The sequence below is a fragment of the Lactuca serriola genome, chromosome 8 (assembly GCF_051521515.1).
Source record: "Lactuca serriola cultivar US96UC23 chromosome 8, Lser_US96UC23_V15, whole genome shotgun sequence".
Taxonomy (NCBI): domain Eukaryota; kingdom Viridiplantae; phylum Streptophyta; class Magnoliopsida; order Asterales; family Asteraceae; genus Lactuca; species Lactuca serriola.
In genome coordinates, this window is record NC_136415.1 from 40,598,239 (window position 1) to 40,623,907 (window position 25,669).

At 33.4% G+C, this 25,669-nt stretch overlaps 1 protein-coding gene across 1 annotated transcript; it reads right to left on the reverse strand.

Moving 5' to 3' along the window:
* Positions 1–18,929: 18,929 nt before the first annotated feature.
* On the reverse strand, positions 18,930–21,708 carry LOC145068798 (putative cytokinin riboside 5'-monophosphate phosphoribohydrolase LOGL10). Its single transcript, XM_079015793.1, has 7 exons — positions 21,463–21,708; positions 20,778–20,875; positions 20,519–20,549; positions 20,330–20,429; positions 20,083–20,153; positions 19,349–19,492; positions 18,930–19,162 (listed from the first exon to the last, which is right to left on the reverse strand). Exons 1-7 carry the CDS (start codon positions 21,595–21,597, stop codon positions 19,067–19,069), a joined length of 675 nt encoding a protein of 224 aa, XP_078871919.1. The 5' UTR covers positions 21,598–21,708; the 3' UTR covers positions 18,930–19,066.
* Positions 21,709–25,669: the final 3,961 nt, after the last annotated feature.

Genomic DNA, 25,669 nt, shown 5'->3' on the forward strand with positions numbered 1-25,669 from the left:
CACGACCTTCTTGAGAGCAGGAAAACTCTTTTTCCTTCCTGGACTCTTGAGAGGCTGATTAAGGAAGCCATTGACACACCAAGTATCTTGTGGCTGGAACCTGTGATCTCTTTAGATCGTTCCAATACTGTCGACTCACAGTTCGGCATGTCACTGACCTGAAAGGCATTTGTTTTTCATGCCTTTGACAACATTGCAGAGTTCCCTCATCCTCATCCACAGGTTGATCGGGACTTAATCGATTTTTATCTGAAGGCTGCTCAACCCTAATCAGACTTGGAGCGCTCAGAAAATCATCAATGTTCGGGTCCTGAAGCCGTACAGGGAAGGTAACTTCACCAATGTTCGCTTCAAGGTACTTCGAGGATCTGCCAAGACCGAACATGCCATCTCACTTGCAGATCTTCCCAACCTTAATCCCCATGATTGGATTATCTTGCACAACATCCTTCTGACAAACGAAGCTAAATATGGTCTGATCATCGACCATTTTAAGAGGATGCTTGTATGCTACATCATGGAAGTTGCTTTGATGGATCAGGAGATTGCGAGCGTGTTTAAGAAGAAGCCTACCATATCTCCTGTTGGCTCTGCCAGTGATCTCAACATGATGCAGATGGGGAAGATTGACCCGAAGAGAAACTCTATCATGTTTACCAGGAACGAAGGACAGAAATGTCTTTTTGCCTTGGCAGACAAACATATCTATACCACTGCATGTTTGGAACACGTTTTAGGGATCATCCATCGATGCAAGCAGAACACAACGGATGATATCAAGTACTTTGATGATATGATTCAATGGTACATTCGGTTCAGACAGACTATCCTGGCTCTTATCACACGTCTGTTTGATACCGTAAAGAAGGCTCCCGCTGCTGGCCCAAGCAAGAAGAAGAAGTAGTCTCGCTCCAATTTGACGCAAAGGGGGAGATTGTTGGGTCGCATTTTGTGTCACGTCTATTGGGCTCGTTAGTTAGTCTAATATGTATCTCCGGTATGGGCCTTTCCATCCGTGAGTTTTGTTTAGGGTTTATTATATATAGATGCTTGCATGCATTCTTAATGTAAGATTGATAGAGATTTGATAGCGTACAAGTTCTTATCTTTTGTAACCCTAGAATCCTCTACAGCGGAAGTTCTTAGTCGAGCTCTGCTGAGGATTGAGTAATCTAATCATTCGACACATCTTCATTCATACTTGGGTTATTTACTGTTTATATATTCATCGCTTACCTATTACATAGGTCTAATCGATCATCAAGTTAATTAATAACTTATCAGGAGTATTAATGATGAAATATTTGAGTATTATGTGAATTATGTGAATTATGTGTTTATTTTCTTAATTATTATAATTAAATGAATTAAGACTAAAATAAGCGTCAAATTTTAAGTGTGGGATAAGCCCGATATCTTTGCATAAATATGCAGTGGTCGAAACAAGGATTCCGAAGATATAAAGAATGCCAAAATCCGAGTTATAACGAAGAAGTTATGACCTGTCGAAGTTTCACGACAGAACCGGCAACGCTGAATGGCGTAAAAAGTGAAATTTATGTAAGAGCGATATTTAGCCTTAGTAATCTGAACGAAAGTCGTAGAGTTCGTTAAACCAAGAGTGTGCATAAAAAGAACGCCCAAATCTGACTTCGTATGAGGAAGTTATGATTTTTCGAAGTTTCGACTTAGCAGTATGCAGCCCGAATACTCGATTTGAGATCGAGCGGTTTTTATCCGAAACAATCTAAACGAGAATTGAAGATCTCGTTAATTGTAGTGAAACGATGAAAAGATATACAAAAACGGAGTTCAGATGAAGGAGTTATGAATTTCGAACAGAGTTTTCCTGTCCCGGCCTACTAAAAATACTATATAAGTAATATACTTATAATATATTAAAAATCAATTCAAAATTATCCAATGGAGTCTAAACGAGAGTTGTAGAGCATAATCTCACCTTCGCGTCGATATAAAGAACGTCGAAAACGGAGTTCGTATGCGAAAGTTATGAATTTCTGAAGTTCGGGGCGTGAACCCCAAAGCTGTGTCAGAGACCACGACGTGGCAAGCAGTTCCACGACGTGGAAAGTCTTCTGACACCTCCGGGACTCCCCCAGATGCAACTTGGGATGACGTATGCAGTGACGACCAAGCCCACGACGTGGAAAAAGGGTGTCACGACGTGGCAAGGGCCAAATTTTCCCTATAAATAGATTTGAAGGGCCAGCCGTTTAGGGTTGCTATTTTCTCTCCTCTCTCTCTCCCGTTTTACCTCGATTTACGTGCAAGAAATATCCCGAAGCCCCGAAGATCCCGAGAAGTGCGATTCCCGAGCCGAAGCTCTGCCCGCGAGGAGTTCGATTTTTGTGAAGATCTTCCAGATCTACCGAAGAATACTACTTCTACAAGCCGTAGTGCTGTCTGATCATCTTCTGATCAAGTGAGTGTGTGGTTACTTTCTTCTAACGCATAATTATGAAGTATTTTATATAAAATACGTGTTATGTGTATATTTTGTTGTTATATGTGTGAATGTATATTCACTCTCTTCTATCTCATATATCTGATATATTCTCTATGAAATACGTGTTATGTGTGTGTGCCTCATCTGTTATGTGGAATATGTATTGATTAAAGCATGCTATACATGTTTTAAACTATGTATAAAAATGTATATTTTTATCTACTAATATGTTGGCTAGAACATGGGTAGATAGTTGGTGTGTAATAAACAGATGAGAGGCCTCGATGTTGTTTTGATTCAGTCATCTAGCGGAGTTTAGATGATGACCACAGACTTTTCTAGAAAGTCTTGTGGAACGCTAGCAGGTTCGCCACCTGCAGGTGTTAATGAACTTGGGTGTTCATTCGTTGTACTCCATCCCCCTCATGGTTGCCTTATTTGACTTATATTGCTGAGGAACCCCCGAAGCATGTGTTGTCGCCCCGATGAAATATTCTTAGACTAGTTCTTTATGTTAGTTGTCTTAGGGACGTAAAGTGAGAATAACGGGAATGGGTAATTGGGTTATTGTTGGTTGGTGGAATTAAATATAATTATTTATTGTGGGTTGAAAACCCTATATGCTCACCAGGCTCCCAAGCCTGACCCACTCAGTTTATTTGTATTACAAGAAGTGGCGCAAGGGAATAGGATGGATGAACCATCAAGTTATTTTGTTTACAAGTCTGTATATATATATATATATATATATATATATATATATATATATATATATATATATATATTTGTTGAATGACTTGTAATGTTATTGTTTATGCTTTATGGTCTGTATCGGAACATGACATCCCGAGTTTTGATTATATAATGAAAATACATTTCTTTTATGAAATGCTTTGGTAAATATTATTTTATCATACTTTGTTTTTGGGAACAAATTCCGCAACTCTTTCAAATCAAAAGGATTTTGCTCTGAAATTATTTTAAAAGCATAAATTAAACCGGTCTTTTCTGGCCGAAATTTTGGGGATGTCACAGTTGGTATCAGAGCATTAGTTTAAGCGAACTAGGAATTTGTAGGATTTCTAGGCTTAAACTTAGAATACTAAGTGAAATTTTGAGATGTGTGTCTGTGATATTTTAGACACGAGCACTAGTTTATTTTAGGAAAGTTGCCTAAAATGCTTTTATGTGCTAAATGTTATATGTTGCCATATATGATATTATTTGTTCGGATCTATGGTCTGTTGCCAACCGGATCTGGAAACCATATGTGTGTAGGATTCTAAGCATACGTCTACGATATTAGAACTAGCATGTGAACGTTTCGGAGTGATAAGGATGATTTGAATATCTATCGTGAATGAGGATCTAATTTCACCTTATTCGGTGTGTAGATAAAAAATGGTGAGAACAAGAAGTGGAGTTGGAAATGCTGATGAAAACAGGAATCAACCACCAGTGATTGAGCAAATACCTGTCGTAGCAGCAGCACCTGAGCCAATAACAATGGTTGGTGTGCAAATGATGATTCAAACAATGTTGGATCGTCAAATGGAGGAGACTAGGCGGTTGCTTCAACATAATCATGAAGAACTGTCAATTCGTGTGGAAGAGCCCGAATTAAATGAAGGGCACTCTGAAGGTGGAAACTTCAGTAGGTCTGTTGGTCAAGCCAACCCACCGATAGTTAGGCAAAACAACCATGATGGAAGGAATTATGGAATGGGATGCAAGTACAAGGACTTTCTAACTTGCAAACCATCGACCTTCAATGGAAAGGAGGATCCGATTGGAGTTATGGATTGGATCTCCGAAATGGAGTTAGCCTTCATGACTTGTGGCTGCAGAGGCAAGTTGCAGACTATCTATGCAGTGCGTCAGTTCCGAGGTGGAGCCGTTCGTTGGTGGAACACTCTAGGGAAGACTTTAAGCCCTAATGAGCCACTGCAACTGACGTGGGCAGAATTCTTGGTGCAGTTCAAGCGTAAGTTCTGCTCGGCCCAAAATCTGTTGGAATTAGAAAACAAGTTTTTGGCATTGACGAAAGGCAGCATGTCAGTTGATGGATACACCAATAACTTTACTTATAAGATGGAGTTTGCCTTGCGTATCGTCCCAGACGAGCTGACAAAGGTGGACCGGTATGCGAAGGGACTCCCATGGGAGTACGAGGTGCCAGTACGTCAGACACATACTCGAGAGGCAGCTATCTGGGTTGCCAAGTCTGTTGAGAACATGATTAAGGGGAGAACCACTAACAAGGTTGAGGTTGGTGAGAAGAGAAAGTTTGAGGGAACATCTGGTTCCGGTAAGAAAAGCAAATTTTCAAAATCTGATTCGAAAAAGTTTGGTGGAGGAAAAGGAGGTGAAGCGAAGTGGTGTGATAAGTGTAAGAAAAAGCACTTTGGAAAATGTAGTGAGGAGGTAACCTGCTACAAGTGCGGAAAAATTGGGCATTTTGCCAACGAGTTTCCGAACAACAAGAGGATGTGTTTTGGTTATAATGAAGAGGGGCATATTTTGAAAGACTGTCCGAAGAAGAAGGAGGAAACAAAGCCCAACATTCCACCAAAGCCGAAGGCAAGAGCCTTCCAGATGACACTTGAGGCTGCGAAAGATGAAGCTGATGTCGCTTCAGGTACCTTTCTCGTAAACGAATTACCTGCTCAAATTTTGTTTGATTCTGGAGCCAACTACTCCTTTATTTCGCATGAGTTTGGTAGAAAACTAGCTTTGCCTGTTGATAGACTAGATAATGCTTTATTAGTCGAAGTTGCTAGTGGCAAGTTTGTACTTTTTAGCCATCGTATGAAAAACATCTTAATCGACCTTAATGGGAATAAGTTTCACAAGGAATTATTGCCTATCGAACTTAATGGTTTCGACATCGTTTTGGGAATGGATTGGCTTAGCGCCAATGATGCCGAAATTTTATGCAAGAAGAAGATAGTTAAAGTAAACCCGCCTGGGAAAGATTCGTTTATGGTGTATGGGGACAAACGCAGTAAATTCTGGAATCATTTCTCTAATGAAAGCCAGAAAGTGTTTGACCAAGGGGTGTACATCATATTTAGCATTCGTGATCGATGCTAAGACGGAAAAGAAGGTGATGCAGAGTATACCAGTGGTGTGTGATTATCCGGAAGTATTTCCCAAAGATCTTCCTGGATTACCGCCTGATCGACAAGTGGAATTCCGTATTGACTTGTTACCAGGAACAACGCCAATAGCAAAAGCACCTTATCAATTAGCACCGACGGAGATGAAGGAGCTGATGATGCAACTTTAGGAGTTATTGGACAAAGGTTTCATTAGACCTAGTTCATCACCCTGGGGAGCTCCGGTGTTATTCGTGAAGAAGAAAGATGGAAGTATGAGAATGTGCATCGATTACAGAGAGCTGAACAAGGCAACAATAAAGAATAGATACCCGTTGCCAAGGATTGATGACCTGTTTGATCAATTGCAAGGTTCAAGCTATTTCTTGAAGATCGATCTAAGGTCAGGATATCATCAGCTAAAAGTAAGAGAGCAAGATATCAAGAAGACTGTATTCAGAACTAGATATAGACACTACGAGTTCTTGGTTATGTCGTTTGGACTAACCAATGCTCCAACAGCATTCATGGATTTAATGAATAGGTTTTGTAATCCGTTCCTTGATAAATCCGTGATAATATTCATAGACGACATTCTGATTTACTCAAAAAGCCAAAAGGAGCATGGCAGGCACTTACGAGAAGTGTTAGAAGTCTTGAAAAAGGAGAAGCTGTATGCAAAGATCTCTAAGTGTGATTTTTGGATTCGTGAAGTCCAATTCTTGGGTCACGTGGTCAACCAAGAAGGGATAATGGTTGATCCAGCAAAGATTGAAGCTGTAATGAAGTGGGAACAACCGAAAAGTCCCATGGAGATCCGAAGCTTTTTAGGATTAGCCGGATATTACCGAAGGTTTATCCAAGGCTTTTCTTCTATTGCTACTCCATTAACAGCTTTGACCCACAAAGGAGCTACTTATGCTTGGAGTGATAAGCATAAAGAAGCATTCAAGAAGCTAAAGAAGAAGCTATGCGATGCACCGATACTTTCTTTACCCGATGGAGTTGAAGACTTCACTGTTTATAGCGATGCGTCTGGAGTTGGATTGGGTTGTGTTTTGACCCAAAGAGATAAGGTGATCGCATATGCATCTCGACAGTTGAAGGAGCATGAAAAGAATTACCCGACTCATGATTTGGAGTTGGCAGCGGTAGTTTTTGCTCTGAAAATATGGAGGCATTACCTCTATAGCACGAAGTGTAAACTTTTCACTGATCATAATAGTCTCCAATATCTCTTTAATCAGAAAGAGTTAAATATGAGGCAACGACGCTGGCTAGAGTTACTCAAGGACTACGACTGTGAGATACTTTACCATCCCGGTAAAGCTAATGTTGTTGCTGATGCTCTCAGTCGGAAAGTCAATCTTGAAGGAAAAAGGCCAAGAGTGTTGAGAATAGAAGTTGTCTCGACAATTGTGGAAAGTATAAAGAAAGCTCAAGAGGAAGCTTCTGAGAAGAATGACCGAAGGGAGGAACGTTTGGGAAAAACGTTGGTGTTTGATACAAACGGTCATGGACTGAAGGTGTTCCAAGGTCGAATTTGGGTACCTAAGTCTGGAGGAATAAGAGATATCCTGATGGAAGAAGCTCACAATACCATGTACTCAATTCATCCTGGCAGCACTAAAATGTATAGGGACCTAAAACCCTACTACTGGTGGCCAACGATGAAGCTTGATGTTGCAAAGTATGTGGCCGAGTGTGTGACTTGTGCGAGAGTCAAGACACAACATCAGAAACCATATGGGAGTTTAGAACCTTTACCTGTACCTATGGGTAAATGGGAAGACATTGCGATGGATTTTGTCACTAAACTACCCCGAACAAAGAATGGTCACGACATGATTTGGGTGGTCGTTTATCGATTCACTAAGAGTGCGCATTTCATAACAGCCAAGGAGAAATGGTCTATGGATAAGCTTGCGAATTCTTATGTGAAGGAAATTGTGAGGCTTCACGGTGTTTCGTTAACGATTGTATCGGATCGTGATAGCCGTTTCACCTCAAGGTTTTGGAAAAGTCTACAAGAGGAAATGGGTACCAAGTTGTGTTTAAGTACAGCTTACCATCCGCAGACTGATGGTCAGAGTGAAAGAACAATACAAACACTTGAAGATATGTTGAGAGCATGTACCCTGGAATTCCTAGGTAATTGGGATGAACATTTACCTTTGGTAGAATTTTCCTACAATAATAGTTTCCACTCGAGCTTAAAGATGGCACCTTATCAAGCTTTGTAAGGACAGAAGTGTCGTACGCCGTCTTGTTGGCTTGAGGCTGGGGAAAAGCAGTTTATGGGTCCCGAGATGGTCCATCAAACCGCTAAAAAGTTGAAAATAATTAGAGAAAGAATGTTAGCAGCTCAAGATCGTCAAAAGAGCTATGCTGACAAGAAGCGAAGGCCAATGACCTTCGAAGTTGGAGATTCGGTTTTGCTTAAAGTCTCGCCGTGGAAGGGACTTATAAGATTTGGTAAAAGGGGAAAGTTGAGTCCAAGGTTTAATGGACCGTTTAAAGTTCTTCAGAGGGTTGGGAACCAAGCTTACATGCTCGAATTAGCCGAAGAACTGAATGGAATTCACAACACTTTTCATGTGTGTTATTTAAGGAAGTTCACGGGAGAAGTTCCTGATATAATTCCAATTTCTGAATTGAGAATTGATGACAACAAGAGGTTAATTGAAGAACCAGAGGCAATTGTTGACCGAAAGACTAAGAAGCTTCGACGCAAGATGGTCGAATTAGTGCTTGTCCGTTGGAAACATACGAATGGGCCAAATCTCACCTGGGAAACGGAGAGTGACATGTTGAGTCGCTATCCTCATTTTTTTGTTTATGTGTGATTCCGGGGACGGAATCATCCTAAGGGGGAGAGAATTGTAACGCCCGCGTTTCCAGGCTAGGCATTATCCTTGATGTAATAGTCTAGTTTAACCCTTGTAACTCTTTTTGGAGTATTAATGATGAAATATTTGAGTATTATGTGAATTATGTTAATTATGTGTTTATTTTCTTAATTATTATAATTAAATGAATTAAGACTAAAATAAGCATCAAATTTGAAGTGTGGGATAAGCCCAATATCTTTGCATAAAGATGTAGTGGTCGAAATAAGGATTCCGAAGATATAAAGAATGCCAAAATCCGAGTTATAACGAAGAAGTTATGACCCGTCGAAGTTTCACGACAGAACCGACAACGTTGAATGACGTAAAAAGTGAAATTTACGTTAGAGCGATATTTAGCCTTAGTAATCTAAATGAAAGTCGTAGAGTTCGTTAAACCGAGAGCGTGCACAAAAAGAACGCCCAAATCTGACTTCGTATAAGGAAGTTATGATTTTTTGAAGTTTCGACTTAGCAGTATGCAGCCCGAATACTCGATTTGAGATCGAGCGGTTTTTAGCCGAAACAATCTAAACGAGAATTGAATATCTCATTAATTGTAGTGAAACTATGAAAAGATATGCGAAAACGGAGTTCAGATGAAGGAGTTATGAATTTCGAACAGAGTTTTCCTGTCCCGGCCTACTAAAAATACTATATAAGTAATATACTTATAATATATTAAAAATAAATTCAAAATTATCCAATGGAGTCTAAACGAGAGTTGTAGAGCATAATCTCACCTTCGCGTCGATATAAAGAACGTCAAAAACGGAGTTCGTATGCGAAAGTTATGAATTTCTGAAGTTCGGGGCGCGAACCCTAAAGCTGTGTCAGAGACCACGACGTGGCAAGTAGTGCCACGACGTGGCAAGTCTTCTGACACCTCCGAGACTCCCCCAGACGCAACTCGGGATGACGTATGTAGTGACGACCAAGCCCACGACATGGAAAAAGGGTGCCACGACGTGGCAAGGGCCAAATTTACCCTATAAATAGATTTGAAGGGCCAGCCGTTTAGGGTTGCTATTTTCTCTCCTCTCTCTCCCGTTTTACCTCGATTTATGTGCAAGAAATATCCCGAAGCCCCGAAGATCCCGAGAAGTGCGATTCCCGAGCCGAAGCTCTGCCCGCGAGGAGTTCGATTTTTGTGAAGATCTTCCAGATCTACCGAAGAATACTACTTCTACAAGCCGTAGTGCTGTCTGATCATCTTCTGATCAAGTGAGTGTGTGGTTACTTTCTTCTAACGCATAATTATGAAGTATTTTATATAAAATACGTGTTATGTGTATATTTTGTTGTTATATGTGTGAATGTATATTCACTCTCTTCTATCTCATAGATCTGATTTATTCTCTATGAAATACGCGTTATGTATGTGTGTGCCTCATCTGTTATGTGGAATATGTATTGATTAAAGCATGCTATACAGGTTTTAAACTATGTATAAAAATGTATATTTTTATCTACTAATATGTTGGGTAGAACATGGGTAGATAGTTGGTGTGTAATAAACAGATGAGAGGCCTCGGTGTTGTTTTGATTCAGTCATCTAGCGGAGTTTAGACGACGACCACAGACTTTTCTAGACAGTCATGTGGAACGCTAGCAGGTTCGCCACCTTTAGGTATTAATGAACTTGGGTGTTCATTCGCTGTACTCCATCCCCCTCATGGTTGTCTTATTTGACTTATATTGCTGAGGAACCCCCGAAGCATGTGTTGTCGCCCCGATTAAATATTCTTAGACTATGTCCCTTATGTTAGTTGTCTTAGGGACGTAAAGTGAGAATAACGGGAATGGGTAATTGGGTTATTGTTGGTTGGTGGAATTAAATATAATTATTTATTGTGGGTTGAAAACCCTATATGCTCACCAGGCTCCCAAGCCTGACCCACTCAGTTTATTTGTATTACAGGAAGTGGCGCAATGACATAGGATGGATGAACCATCAAGTTATTTTGTTTACAAGTCTGTATATGTATATATTTATTGAATGACTTGTAATGTTATCGTTTATGCTTTATGGTCTGTATCGGAACATGACATCCCGAGTTTTGATTATATAATAAAAATACATTTCTTTTATGAAATGCTTTGGTAAATATTATTTTATCATACTTTGTTTTTGGGAACAAATTCCGCAACTCTTTCAAATCAAAAGGATTTACTCTGAAATTATTTTAAAAGCATAAATTAAACCGGTCTTTTTTGGCCGAGATTTTGGGGATGTCACAGGCCCAATCTTGTTTCTTACGTCTCTCTCTCTCTCTCTCTCTCTCTCTCTCTCTCTCTTTATATATATATATATATATATATATATATATATATATATATGTGGGGGGTTCATAAGAAAACGCATGAACACTAGAAACCCTAAAAAACATTTAGAACATTTGAAATACACACAAAAATAGTTTGATATATATAATTTTTTTTATTTATAAGGGATAATGACTTAAAATGGTAGTATATTTTTTGATTTGTACATATTTAGTCACTAAGTTTTTTTCGTACACATTTACCCCTTAAACTTGTTAAACTGTACACATTCAGTCCTTATAACCGGTACTCTAGGTTAGCCGAAAAAAGTGACTTAATATGGTAATATATTTATTATTCTGTACACATTTAGTCCTTATTATTTTTTTGCACATTTAGTCATTAATATTTTTTGTTTCAAAATAAGTCATTTTTTGTTTTTGTACTCATTCAGTACTTATGAATTATTACTTTAGGTTTTTCTCACGACATCTTACATGGGACAATCATTGATAAGGTGTTTCGGGTTGTAAATGTTTATGTCCATCGCGATCTCGACTGCTTGGTTGCATAGGTCTTGTGGTTTGGCTTTGGTCTTGTGTTTTGAACGTCGTAACTTCAAACGATATCAGATTTTAACGATCTTTATATCCACATGTTCGTTTTTTTAGTCTACTACAACTTTCGTTAAAATTACTCTTGATAAAATGTAATATATTTTTACTTATGATTTTATTAAAAAACTTTCATACATTCATTTATAAAAAACGTATAGATATAAAGATTGTAAGTAAAAATATATTACTTTTTAATGGGAGTAATCTAAAAGAAAGTTGTAGTAGACTAAAATACGAAGACATGTATATAAAGATCGTTAAAATCTGAGATCGTATGAAAAAGTTATGATGTTCATAACACATGACCTAAACAACCAAGTAATCGAGATCACGATGGACATAAGTATCAAAAGCCCCAAACACCTCATTAATGATTGTCCCACATAAGTTGTCATGAGAAAAACCTTAAGAAATCATTCATAAGTACTAATTGAGTACAAAAATAAATAATTACTTATTTTGCAATATATATATATATATATATATATATATATATTAAGGGCTATTTTGTACAAAAAATAAGGACTAAACGTATACAAAGTGAGAAATATATTACCTTATTAGGTCATTTTTACCGGCTAACTTGGACTAGCCGGTTATAAGGACTGAATATGTACAGTTTAACAAGTTGAATAGGTAAATATGGACGGAAAGAAACTCAATGACCAAATGTGTACAAATCGAAAAATATATTGCGCTTTTAAGTCATTATCCCACTTTATAAACAATAAAATTGCATATATATATATATATATATATATATATATATATATATATATATAGGGAGAGGATCAAATGAGAACACCTAAAAGGTTGAGAATGCGAGAACCATTCTGGACCAATCAATATATAAGGGTATACTAGTAATTGTATATTTTAATTAAATTAAAATAAAATAAAATTCAATCAAATTCCCTTAAATTTAGGATTAGTTACCAAAAAAGAAATAAATATTCAATTTTTTATTTTTTTTATTAATGGAATATAAAAAACATTTTTATCAAAATTTATTTTAAAACTGAAAAAAAATTCTTAAAAAAATCAATTTTTTTCCTCCTATTTTACCTTTTTTATGCTCAAAAAAATGAAGAGAAATCGAATACCAAATTAGTACATTTGTATTCATAAATGATTTTTTTTTTCAAAAAACCTAATACTACTCCAATCACAAATAAATACACATCAATTTACAAGTAATCCAATTTCTTTTTTTAATCAATTGAAAATAAAAAGAGTGTAAAAATTATCATTTCTCCATAAAACGAATACCTCTAATCATAAATAATTATACTCATTAACACATGCTTACACTGTTATTCACAAATAAATACACTGCTATTAACAAATAAGTAACTTGTTATTCAGAATTGAATAAATGAATACCTCTAATCATAAATAAATACATTCATTCACTATTATTCACAAATGAATACCCTGCTATTCACACATGAATGCACTGCTATTTATTCACTATTATTCATACATGAATGCACTGCTATTCACAGATAAATACAATTTTTCATTCTTCCATTTCCTCTCACACTCCCTTCTTTTTCTCCTGTCTTCGAGGTGCAACAAAAACACCCCCACTAGAGGTGTTTGTGGTTTTATCGATAAGGAAGTAGAGGATCACACCATGCTTGCGTAGATCCTTCACATGGATCAGACGGGACAGAATGTCTTGACAGAACTTGTCATAAATCAGTATCTTGTAAACTTCCTCGTTTGCTATTCCACTTGCGTTTATAGGTTGATTCAGATTTAGCATCCGAGTTATGCACTCCGAAAGTATATACAAAATTAGATCATGGTTTGCTTTGTTTGCAAGGAAAAAACAACTACAATGGTATGATATGAAAACTCTGAAACTCCATATCAAATAACTACATTTATTTTTAAATATTCAGGTTATGTAATCCGAAAACATTTCTATTTCTATTCAAGTGTAAGCATCCAAGTTACTCATACACATACATATACTAGAACGAGAGCAAGAGATCGATCAAGGGAGAGAAATCAATCACCTGTCTGTCTTTGACGAAGATTGAGTGTCATTGATGGATCTAGAACGAGAGCGAGAGATCGATCAAGGGAGATGTTAGTCGGTTTTGTGGTTCGTCTGTATAAATCGAGAGAAATCAATCACCTGTCGGTTTTGTGGCACGGATATCATTGATTATAATCGGTGTTGAAGCGAGAGGTGATAGAAGTAGTTGGGGTAAGACGGTAGTGGAGCGATCGACGGGAAGAGGGGAAAGAAAAGGGACCCGAATTCATTGAGAGAGGTGTTTATTTTGAAACCCTAGAGAGAGATCGAAGGAGATAAAGATACGGGATTATGAAAGGAAAGAGGAGAGAGTGTGAGAAATTGTAGGAAATAGGTAAATTTGCAATTCCTATTATGCCCTTCTGACAATTTAAAAGTTACACTTTAATGCTTGTAGTTTTAGAATTTATCATAAATCGCCCGTTTAATAATAGCCTTAGATCTAAATATTTAAATGGTTCAGATCTGTTCTCGCGTTCTCAACCTTTTAGGTGTTCTCATTTGATCCTACTCCTATATATATATATATATATATATATATATATATATATATATATATATATATATATATATATATATATATATATATATATATATATATATATATATATATATAAAGAGTTTTTAGGGTACTAAATGTATTTCTATTGGTACTAAATGTTTTCTAGAATTTTTAAGGTTCATGCAAAATGAGAAATATATTACCATATTAAGTCATTTTTATCAGCTAATTTGGAGTAGTCGGTCATAAGGACTGAATGTGTACAGTTTAATAAGTTGAATAGGTAAATATGGACGAAAAAAAACTCAATGACCAAATGTGTACAAATCGAAAAATATATTATGCTTTTAAGTCATTATCCCACTTTATAAACAATAAAATCATATATATATATATATATATATATATATATATATATATATATATAGGGTTATGATTAAATATGAATCGCATGTATTGTGTGAACGTGTGACTAAGTTCTAGCCTTTAGATTAAAAAAAAATAAAAGGATATGATATTAGGATACATGTTACTAACATGGACTAGCAATTACTCTATAATTACACTTAATTAATTATAAAGGCAAATATTAAATTTTATGAAGAGAGAGAAATGAAATTTCCTTATATATTAGGCAACTAATTACATCAAATTAATTAATAAAAATCAAATCAAATGTTATATTTTATTTAATACATTCAAATATATGTTTTTAGCATTCGACGTAATGAAACATATATGAACTTATATTTTCAATCTTTCATTCTTATAGAATACGATTTCTTTCAAATATTTTTTTTACAGTTAAAATTCTTTAAGAATATTACGACATAAAAGAAGAAATATACACCAACTTATTTACTGTATTCTTTATGAATATGTAACTATTCTTAACGAATATGCACAATTTATAATTTTAACTAATATTCTTTAAAAATCTATAATCATTTTTAAAGACTACGTATAAAATTTATACTATATACTACTATTCTCTAAGAATCTGTAATGGTTCTTGAAGAATTTTTATTTGTTTTTTTTTATGGTTTTTGGATGTCTTTATCTTTACCTTTTCACGTTAACCAATAAATCATTCAATTAAAAATTTTATTTTCCTCGTATAAACAAGAAAGAGAAAAGTTACAACATTTGGTACGAAGATTATATATTTTTTATTAGAAAAAAAGTTTATATTAGAAAAAAACAACAAAAAAAAACTACATTTCTGATGATACACTTCACAAAAGATTGAGCATACTTGAACTCAACCTGTTCTATTATTTTTGTAGGTATGAAAATATTTGGGATTGAACATTCTAAAAAATTAGTATAAATAAGGACATAAAGTTAATTCGGTAAGTTGAAAGCTACATATTATTGCTTTGTTTTTTTACTCAGTAAACAATAATACATCTATATATATATATATATATATATATATATATATATATATATATATATATATATATATATATATATATATATATGATTTTAAATATATATTATTGCTTTGTTACAAATTTATAAGTTTGTCCTGTGTAACCAATTTATGGTTCAAAATGGTTATATGTTTTCATAAGAATTTGTATATTTTTGACTATTTCCCTTATACACTATATATTTGTTTATTATTTATTTTTTGTAACGTTTCATTTTAATGGCTTATTAATTGATTCATTTATTCACCATAATTATTTATTGTTAAAGTTATTATTATTTCCTTATATAATGATTGGTCTATAATTGGTCACACATTCATACAATATTTGATGATTATATATGATCCTAACTCTCTCTCTCTCTCTCTCTCTCTCTCTCTCTATATATATATATATATATATATATATATATATATATATATATATATATATATATATATATATATATATATATATATATATATATAAAAAGAGCTTTTAGGGTCCTAAATGTATTTCTATTGGTAATAAATGTTTTCTAGAATTTTTAAGGTTCATGCGCAATCGTTGTATCAAAATTCAAATATAATAAATATATGACAAGAAAGTGTATGAGAGAGTGCACTTAATGCGCCACAATTGTATTAACATTCAAATATAATAAATAAATTTCTCGTAGTTTGCCATGGATCGTAGCTTGATTATTAATACTTTTCTTGGTTGTTATTATTTGCATTAACGGTGTGCATGGGTATGATTGTGTTGGTATTGGGTTAAAATTGAACCCAACCCGTTAATTCCGGTTCAATAATTTAAGGGATAATGTCATAAAAACTATTAAGTTTTTCAGGAAATTATGGTTTTACCCTTTGTCAACATTTTGGTTCGTTTATACCGCAAACTTGTAAAAAAAATTCCGGTTTTATCCTTTTAACGGGTTCAGCAGGTTACCAGCATAGGTGGCAAACCACATGTGCGCTGAATGGGCTGATCTCGCTGACATGTCAGCCACATATGCGCTGACTGTGCTTTATTCATTTAATAAAAACTATGAAATCTTTTAGGGAAAATGGAGTGGGCGATTCAAACCCACCACCTAAACCAAAGAGCATACCACCAAGCTCGGAAGCTTTTATGTTTGTCAGGTGGAAAGCATTATATCTAATGTATATTACCGAAAAAATGTATATACAATAATAATAATAATAATAATAATAATAATAATAATAATAATTATTATTATTATTATTATTATTATTATTATTATTTTCTTGTTTTATAAGTGTATACATATTTTTAATTATAGTTTAAAGGTATAATTATATTTATAAAGGTACAAAATATGTTTTTAAAGATTAAAAAACATATTTAATGGTATATATATTTTTTTAAAGCATATTTGGTTTATTTATACACGTAAAAACGCATTTTTCAATATATAAATGTATCTTTTACGATTTTAAAAGTATAAATACATTTTAAATTACATTTTTAAAGGTATAAATATATTTATAAATATAAAAAATATTTTTTTTAAAGATTAAAATACATTTTTCTAAATGTATTTATACACTAGGGACCTTTGTATATATAGAACTTCAATCTAATAAGAAGATATTTATATATAAAAAAATCATTTTAAGTCTACAAATACCTATTTCTTCGTAAAACTACGTTTTTAAAGGCGTACATACGTTTTTAAATGTATAAATACCTTCATAAAAATGTATGTTAATCTTTAAAAAAAATATGTTTTATATTTATAAATATATTTATACCTTTAAAAACGTAATTTAAAATGTATTTATACTTTTAAAATCATAAAAGATACATTTATATATTTAAAAACATGTGTTTAAGTGTATAAAAAACCCAAATACGCTTTAAAAAATATATATACCATTAAATATGTTTTTTAATCCTTAAAAACGTATTTTGTACTTTTATAAATATAATTATACTTTAAAACTATAATTAAAAATATGTATACACTTATAAAAAAAAGAAAATAATAATAATAATAATAATAATAATAATTATTATTATTATTATTATTATTATTATTATTATTGTATATAAATTTTTTCGGTAATATACATTATATATAATGGTTTCGGCTCGAGAAACATAAAAGTTTCCCAGCTTGGTGGTATGCGCTTCGGTTTTTGAATTGGAGGTGATGGGTTCGAATCCCCCCACTCCATTTTCCCTAAAAGCTTTCATATTTTTTATTAAATGAATAAAGCACAGTCAGCGCATATGTGGATGACACGTCAGCGAGATCAGCCCATTCAGCGCACATGTGGCTTGCCACCTATGCAGGTAACATGCTAAACCCGTTAAAAGGGTAAAACCGAAAAAAAAAATTGCAAGTTTGCGGTATAAACGAACCAAAATGTTGATAAAGGGTAAAAGCGCAAATTCCTGAAAAACTTAAGGGTTTTTATGACATTTATCTCATAATTTAAACCCAAACTAAAACTAATAGGTTCAGTTTTTCGGGTTCTCGGTTTTCAATAGGTCGGTTTAGGGTTTAAACCCAAACCCAACTACAACCTTACTTGATATAGAAGCAGTGACATTTCTTATATAAGAGAAGAAAAGACTTCATGTTTGTGTACTGGGCCGATGTGAGATGCGAAATAATATTCAAATTAAAAATTAACATAAAAGTGAAATAATATTCATCATGAAATTTCTTATATAAGAGAAGAAACGACTTCATGTTTGTGTATTGGGGCGATGTGAGATGCGAAATAATATTCACATTAAAAATTAACATAAAAGTGAAATAATATTCATCATGAAAGAGAAAAAGAGGGGTTGGATTCGAACTCGAAACCTACTGTAGAGTAGGTACAAGCTTATATATCCAAACACATAACCACTTGAACCAATGATTTGTATATATAAGAATCGAACCAATGACCTCTAGTATAATAACAAGGCACCTTAACCATCAAACAAGCTTTTATTTGTGTTTTTAACTCGTGCAAATCGCATATATACATAGATAATTCACAAAATACATATATTTATTATCATTTGGTTTGACTCGGTTTCTCTCGGTTTTACCAAACCCAAAAACCGAACCTATCCCAAAATTTTCGGTTTTTGAAAAATCTAAACCCAAACCATCGGTTTATGCTTTGGTTTCGGTTTTGTCGGTTTTTTTGTTGGTTTTTCAGTTTTCGGGTTCGGTTTTGCTCACCCTTAATTTGCATTCTATTATTCAATGTTTATCGTTTTATGGTATTTTAATCAAAAACAATAATTTTCAGTTTACAACTACAACTAATTTTGCCAAATACACACAAAATTTCATAGCTAAGTAGACTCACACACCCTATTAGGGTAATGTGAATACATAAAAATATGTACAATATAACTTTATTTGAATGGTAATTATATTTATCGTTATTTGAATTATAAAAATGCTTTTGGAATGAAAGTTTTTGTTTTTTTTGGGTACTATGTAGCCAGTTTAATTTCGTCTATTGTTCAATCGATTTTTTAATAATTTAAAATTAACAATAACTAAACAAATTAAAATTCCAATTAATTGGTTTCCGATTATTTGATTCCTAGGAAAACCAAGATTTCATGTGTTTAATTTAAGTTAACCAAATGTAGACTAAATTATGTATAATTTACAATAAATTGATTTAAAGTTATAACGGATGATAAATAGAAATACTATTGTTGTACAAAGTTAAATGCAAATGAGCAATATATTGACAAAGTGGCGAAGTTGTTTCTTTATTATGTCAACGTGCGATCTCTGACTTTGCAGTAAAACCCAATTGTTGCTCCATTTCCCAACTCAACTTAGCTGCCATTCCTTTGTGATCTGGTACATATTCCTTCACACAAACAAGTCCATAAAACGACAATAATTTGCAATTTGTCCCGAATAAATCAAAATACATTCCTTATGTTCGCAATTATTTTAAACAACATAATATCTTTTTGTCATAAAATTCTTCTTGTTTGTTTTTTTTTTTAGCTTTTTAGCTTTTACTTATAATAAAAAAGATTTTAAATTATACCTCAAGCTTCGAAATTAGTTCATGGGCAGTTGGAGTAGACACAATAATACGTCGAGCAATGGGTGTGATGAAGCCTTCATCAACAGCCTTGTCTATGAAAGATAATAACGAGTCGTAGTATCCATCCACGTTTAACAATCCTACCTGCACAAGGTTTTATTTTTTATATTTGTTGATTTTTCTTAACCATGGGATTTATTTTAATTATATATCCCATAAATTCTTATTGGAAATAAATTAATTAGTTGTTGGTGGATTTTAAATAAACCAACACTTCTAATTGTTACTTTGAAATGAAGTCATATGGTATCCACATATGGTGTAGTCAACATGGACCCAATATGAAAGCAATAATGTGTTATGTCGTGTAAATTGTCTCTTTGTGTAGGTTTAGTGAAATTTTATTTTAAAATAAAAAAAGAGATCAATTCTCAATACAAAAAGGATAATGGAATCCAATCTTACTAACTAATTATAAATGAAAGTATTGTTTGTTTTTTAAAAAACATCAAAAGGTTTTAAAAGATATATTCCAAAATCAAATTTTTTTTTTCCTTTTTTGAATAAAAAAAAATTACATAGACATTTTTATCTATGCCGTCTTTTAAAACAAACAATTTTTTTTATAATAAGGAAGTTGGTTTATTTAATTTGTCTAGATAAAATAACTAATAATTGTAGAAAGCGTGATCCATGTAATTTACTCAAATAACAATTTTAAATATACTAATCACCGGTTTTTCATGGATTCCAAGTTGTGCCCATGTGATAACTTCAAGAAGTTCTTCAAGTGTACCATAGCCACCTGCAAATGGCAATATTTTAAAATTTAATTTCATTTTAATGGATTACATATTAAAAGAAAATTTATCTTGAAATGAAAATTCCATGTATTACAATCTCATGCACTATGTCTGTTTCCTGTTGTCTTTTTATTAATGCAATTTTCTGCTATTTAAAAATGTTCTATAAATATTATACCAGGCAAGGCTATAAATGCATCAGCTTGTCGAGCCATTTCAGCTTTTCTTTGGTGCATATCAGACACTGGTTTTACTTCTCCGATAGTTTCTCCGGTGATCTGAAATTCAAAATAATATTTTATGTTATTATAATTGGAAAAATAATAATTAAGTTAAATAAAAAAAAAAACGAATATAAAACGATTACCTCTTTCGTCATAAGGGACTTAGGTATAACCCTATCAAAAAAACAAATATATTCCACGTAAATCCAATGATCTTTGATGACAAGTATTCATGCCTAAATTATAACTTTCTAACAAACTCTTGTCACTTTCGCCATTAAGTATAATTCTTTATGTTATAATACTTACTTTTTAATTTATAATTAGATATAATTTTTTTATATGTACAAAATAGATGTTTATTTGACTTTTAAAATGTATAAGAATAAGATAATAATATACCCAATGACGTGGCGACCACCATCGTAAACAGCTTGAGAGATGAGACCCATCAACCCGATGCTTCCTCCTCCGTAGACCAAGTCTATGTTCCTTTCAACCTGCACTTAAATTATTTTGAATTAAATTCGTATTTTTTAGAACAATAATAGATAATAAATCATTATTTTTGGTAGTTCATTTATTCAAGTCCACTAAGCACTATCTAGCATTTCTTTTTAATAAATATAATAATAATAATAGTTACAACTATACACTTTTGATTTATATTCAATATTTTAGTTCCATATCTAACAAAAGCATGCAATCCGTGGATTCAGATCAAAATTCTCCACAATAAGAAATGCAAGAAGATCATGCGTACGCAAACTGTGATATTTAGTATTATAATTATTGAAACAATCATCATTTTTTAACATCTAACTTAATATAAATATTTTTATAATAAAAACATATCTAAAATAAATATGTCTCATCATTAGGGTGTTAATTTTTGGAGTCTTTTGTATGAAATAAATTTATGATCAACAATTCAATACTATAAGTTTCTCTGTAACTATCTTAATTGAACTCTAATAAACATCATTCAAAAAATATTACAATATTCATGAACAAATAAAATTTCACTTGATGGCTACAGTCAATTCAAGAAACAAGTGAAAAGAGCCGTGGAGATGAAGAGTAGTACCAATTGGTTGCCAAGTTGGACGGCAGCAAGGCGGTAGATGGGGTTCTTGCCGGGGCTGCTACCGCAAAAAACACAAATACGCTTAAATCTTGATGGTTTCACCACCGTTACCCCGCCTGGTTTGTTGCTTTCCATTTTTGCAAAAAACTTCACCTCTTCTTATTTTTTTTCCCCAAGATTGAATAGGAATACAAAGCAGAGTTTCTTCCTTGGGGTATACTTGAAAGTGAAGGTGGGGGATGCGGGTTGTGGATGGAATGAATATATATATATATATATATATATATATATATATATATATATATATATATATATATATATATATATATATATATATATATATATAGAGAGAGAGAGAGAGAGAGAGAGAGAGAGGTGACAGTTCATTTGAGATTAAAAAAAAATAACAGAGATCTTGAAATTCAACATCCGCCACATATTTCTTATTTGTCGCTCTAATGTTGCACCGTACCGGCATCAACATGGTATACCTAATCATAAATGATTATATGGCATAGAGGTATACATATATGATTATATATGTTTATACATATATGTCTAATCATAAATGATTATACATGTATGTTTGTTCACAAACTAAATAATCATAAATAATTATGACAGTTGGTGGCAAAAGAGGTGGTGGTGACAGAAGTTGTGGTAGTATAAGTGACGAATGTGACAGTGATGGGGTCAGCTGGTGTCAGAGGTGGTGGTAAGGTGGCGGTTATGATGGTGTGGATGGTGGCAGAGGAGAAAGGAACGGGTGATGCTATATAATCATTTATGATTATAATAGGCCTGTCGTGCCAATCGTCGGAAGGTTAGAACGGCAGATGTGAAATATATGGTTGAGTTTGAATTTCAAGATGTTTATTTTATTTTTAATCTCAACGGAACGCTTGTGTGTGTGTGTGTGTCTATATATATATATATATATATATATATATATATATATATATATATATATATATATATATATATATATATATATATATATATATATATATATATATATATATATAATATTTTGTGAGACATGGTGACGCAATCACAGTCATTCATTTTGTAGATAAAAAATATTTTTAAAATACAAGATAAATGAAAATTTTCGAAATTGTTTTTTTAAATTTTATTTTCGTCATTTATATTATCCATAAAAAATAACAAAAAAATAACAAAAAAATATCGTTTTTTTTTCAAAATATACGCTAAATATTCCAAGAATATTATACTGTTAAAATTCAAATCGAACTTTTAGAATGTTCAAATATTGTAGTAAAGTATTAAATTATAAATATACAAAAAAATTCTAATAGAATATTAGAACATTTTAATAAATCTAACAATTCTATTAGAATATTAGAAGATTTAATATATCTATCAATTTTAGTAGAATATTAAAATATATAACATTTTAAAAATTCAATTTAATTATTTACAATGTAATATTCTATTAGAATATTTCATGTATATTTCGAAAAAAAAAAAAAACGATCATTTTTGGATTTTTCCTTATTATTTTTTTATTATTTATTTGTTTTTATTTTTTTGGATAAATTTGATAATGAAAATATTATTTAAAAAAATAATTTTTGGAATCCTTATATTTTGCATTTTACACTTTTTTTTTGATCTAAAAAATGAGTGGCTAGGATCGTGTTCTCATTTCTCACAAAATTAGCATGGTCTAAAATGAACATGTATATATATATATATATATATATATATATATATATATATATATATATATATATATATGCTCAAATGAAAACAATTCATATTTTGAGAACAATGACAACAAATTTCGGCTACACATTTCTTGAACGGAAAAAAAATGGCGTGTCACCTAAGTTTTAATTAAGAGAAGGGCTGATGTGTAATTTAACCTATCTATTCCCTATACTTTGCTTATTCACGCACAAAACCAACGACACCCCACTTCGATCATGCCCTCCGACCAACACCGCCTCCTCCTGCTAATCGCATAGACACCATCAATCACTAGCGGAGATTACCATCGTTGGAATCGAGAAGCCGATATTCGATGTAATCGAGAAGCTAATTGAAGTATTGGATCAACTGAAAAAAGGAAAAGGATTTAACACACATAGGCCCAAACGTTGGTATGGCTATTGAATGGTCAAATGAGAATGTGAGTAAACTGGTGTCGTGTGGTTCATTGGAGAAAGTAATTTTAGATAACTTCCCACCTCTTCGAATGAACTAGAGACAAGGTACATTTCTTTTTTAATTTTGTGTATTCGCGCTCGAAATTTCATTTTAGTATTAGATTTTAACATTTGTGATTAATGGAACTTCATCTATAATTAATTTTCAATTTTATGACACTGTAAGAAGAGTAGTACTTCTTTTGGATCATTTTTCTAATGGAAAAGAAAAAGAAACGAATCTATTGTTGATTTCTTCACATTCTCTAGTAGAACAAACTGAATTTGACCCTAAGTTGAGTTGCAAGCCCTTAGGTTCCATGGATTTTTCAGGATGAAATTAAGAAAACAGAAGATGAAGTATAAAAAAGAATTGGGGATTTATTATAGACGTGCCTAAAAACTAGTATTGTGTGTTGAATGTGCTCAGAAAGATCAAAGTAAACTTTCATTTCTGTTATGCAAGTTCTGTATGTAGGATATAACACAATTTAGAAATTTTGTTTTATAAAAAACACACATTAGAAATTTTGTTTTATAAAATATATATCAACTTACTCCAGTTCTTCAATGTTTGTTGTTTTTCTTTAACTTCATTTTGATTTAATATTGATCAAGTGTTTATTTTTTTCAATACCAATTGTTTAGATGATAGGTACTCTTCAGCATGTGGTAGAGATGAAACTCTCTCCCTGTTCCTCGCCTCTGGAAATTTCTCCATAGCAAAGAGAAAAATAGAACATGACTACATATGGTATGCTAAACTGCTAGTTTCTTTAACCTAAAACTACTTTATTGCCCTTCTGTTGTACTGTTTTTGTAACATCCCAAAATACAATAAATTTTAACTTTTAAAAAAACAACCCATTTCATCCACAAAAGTGTTTACAAATGTAACATCCCCCTCTAGCACGTATCACAATATTATCCGTTTTGGGCTCCCGATGTGAAAACTTTCCAGGGGTCTCCCATCCCTAGATTGTTCTCGCCCGTGCACGCTTAACTGCAGAGTTCTTATGGTATCTGCTGCCCTCACGGCTTTAAAACGCGTTGTGTCAAGGAAGGTATCTACACCCCTTATAAGGAGTGTCTAGTTCTACTTCCTAGCCAATGTGGGATCAAGTACAACCTACCTTCACCCCCCCCCCATTATAGGGTTCGACGTCCCTGTCGAACATATCGACCTGTGCCCAGCTTTGATACCGATTGTAACAGTCCCTTTTTGGCACGTATCACAATATTGTCCGCTTTGGGCTCCTAGCACGAAAACTTCCTAGGAGGTCACCCATCCCTGAATTGCTCTCGCCCGGGTACGCTTAACTGTAGAGTTCTTATGGGATCTGTTGCCCTCACGGCTTTAAAACGCGTTGTGTCAAGGAAGGTATCCACACCCCTTATAAGGAGTGTTTAGTTCTCCTTCCTTTCATTCCCATAAATTATAAAATTCCAATTACAATTGTTTTCAAAATTCATAACATCAGATAAATTTCATAAAATCAAAATGTCCCAAATAAGCGCCAGAGAGTGCATGCCGCGCCATCACGCCGGGCTCTTGCCCTTAGATCCTGAAGTACCTGAAACAACCAATAAACAATAAGCTAATTCTTAGTGAGTTCCCTAGAGCATACCCCATATAATCCACCTAACCATACAATCCATATCAATCACATAAGCCATGCATATAAACATATAAGGATGCCCTAGAAACCCTCCAGGGTCTTACTTCGGGTGCCCTGGAAACCCTCCAGGGTCTTAGCCCATTGCCTCGGGAACTCCCTCCCCCCCCCCCCCCCGAGGTCTTAAATAAGGATGCCATGGAAACCCTCCAAGGTCTTACACCCTAGTGCCTCAGGAACCCCCCGAGGTCTTTACTTAGGATGCCATGGAAACCCTCCAAGATCTTACACCCAGGTGCCTAGGGAACCCCCCCCCCCCCCCCCCCGAGGTCTTTCATGCAATTACCATAAATACAACTAGCATGCCACATAGCAAATAATCAACTAGCACATCACATAGAAATAATGGGCCGGCCTTGG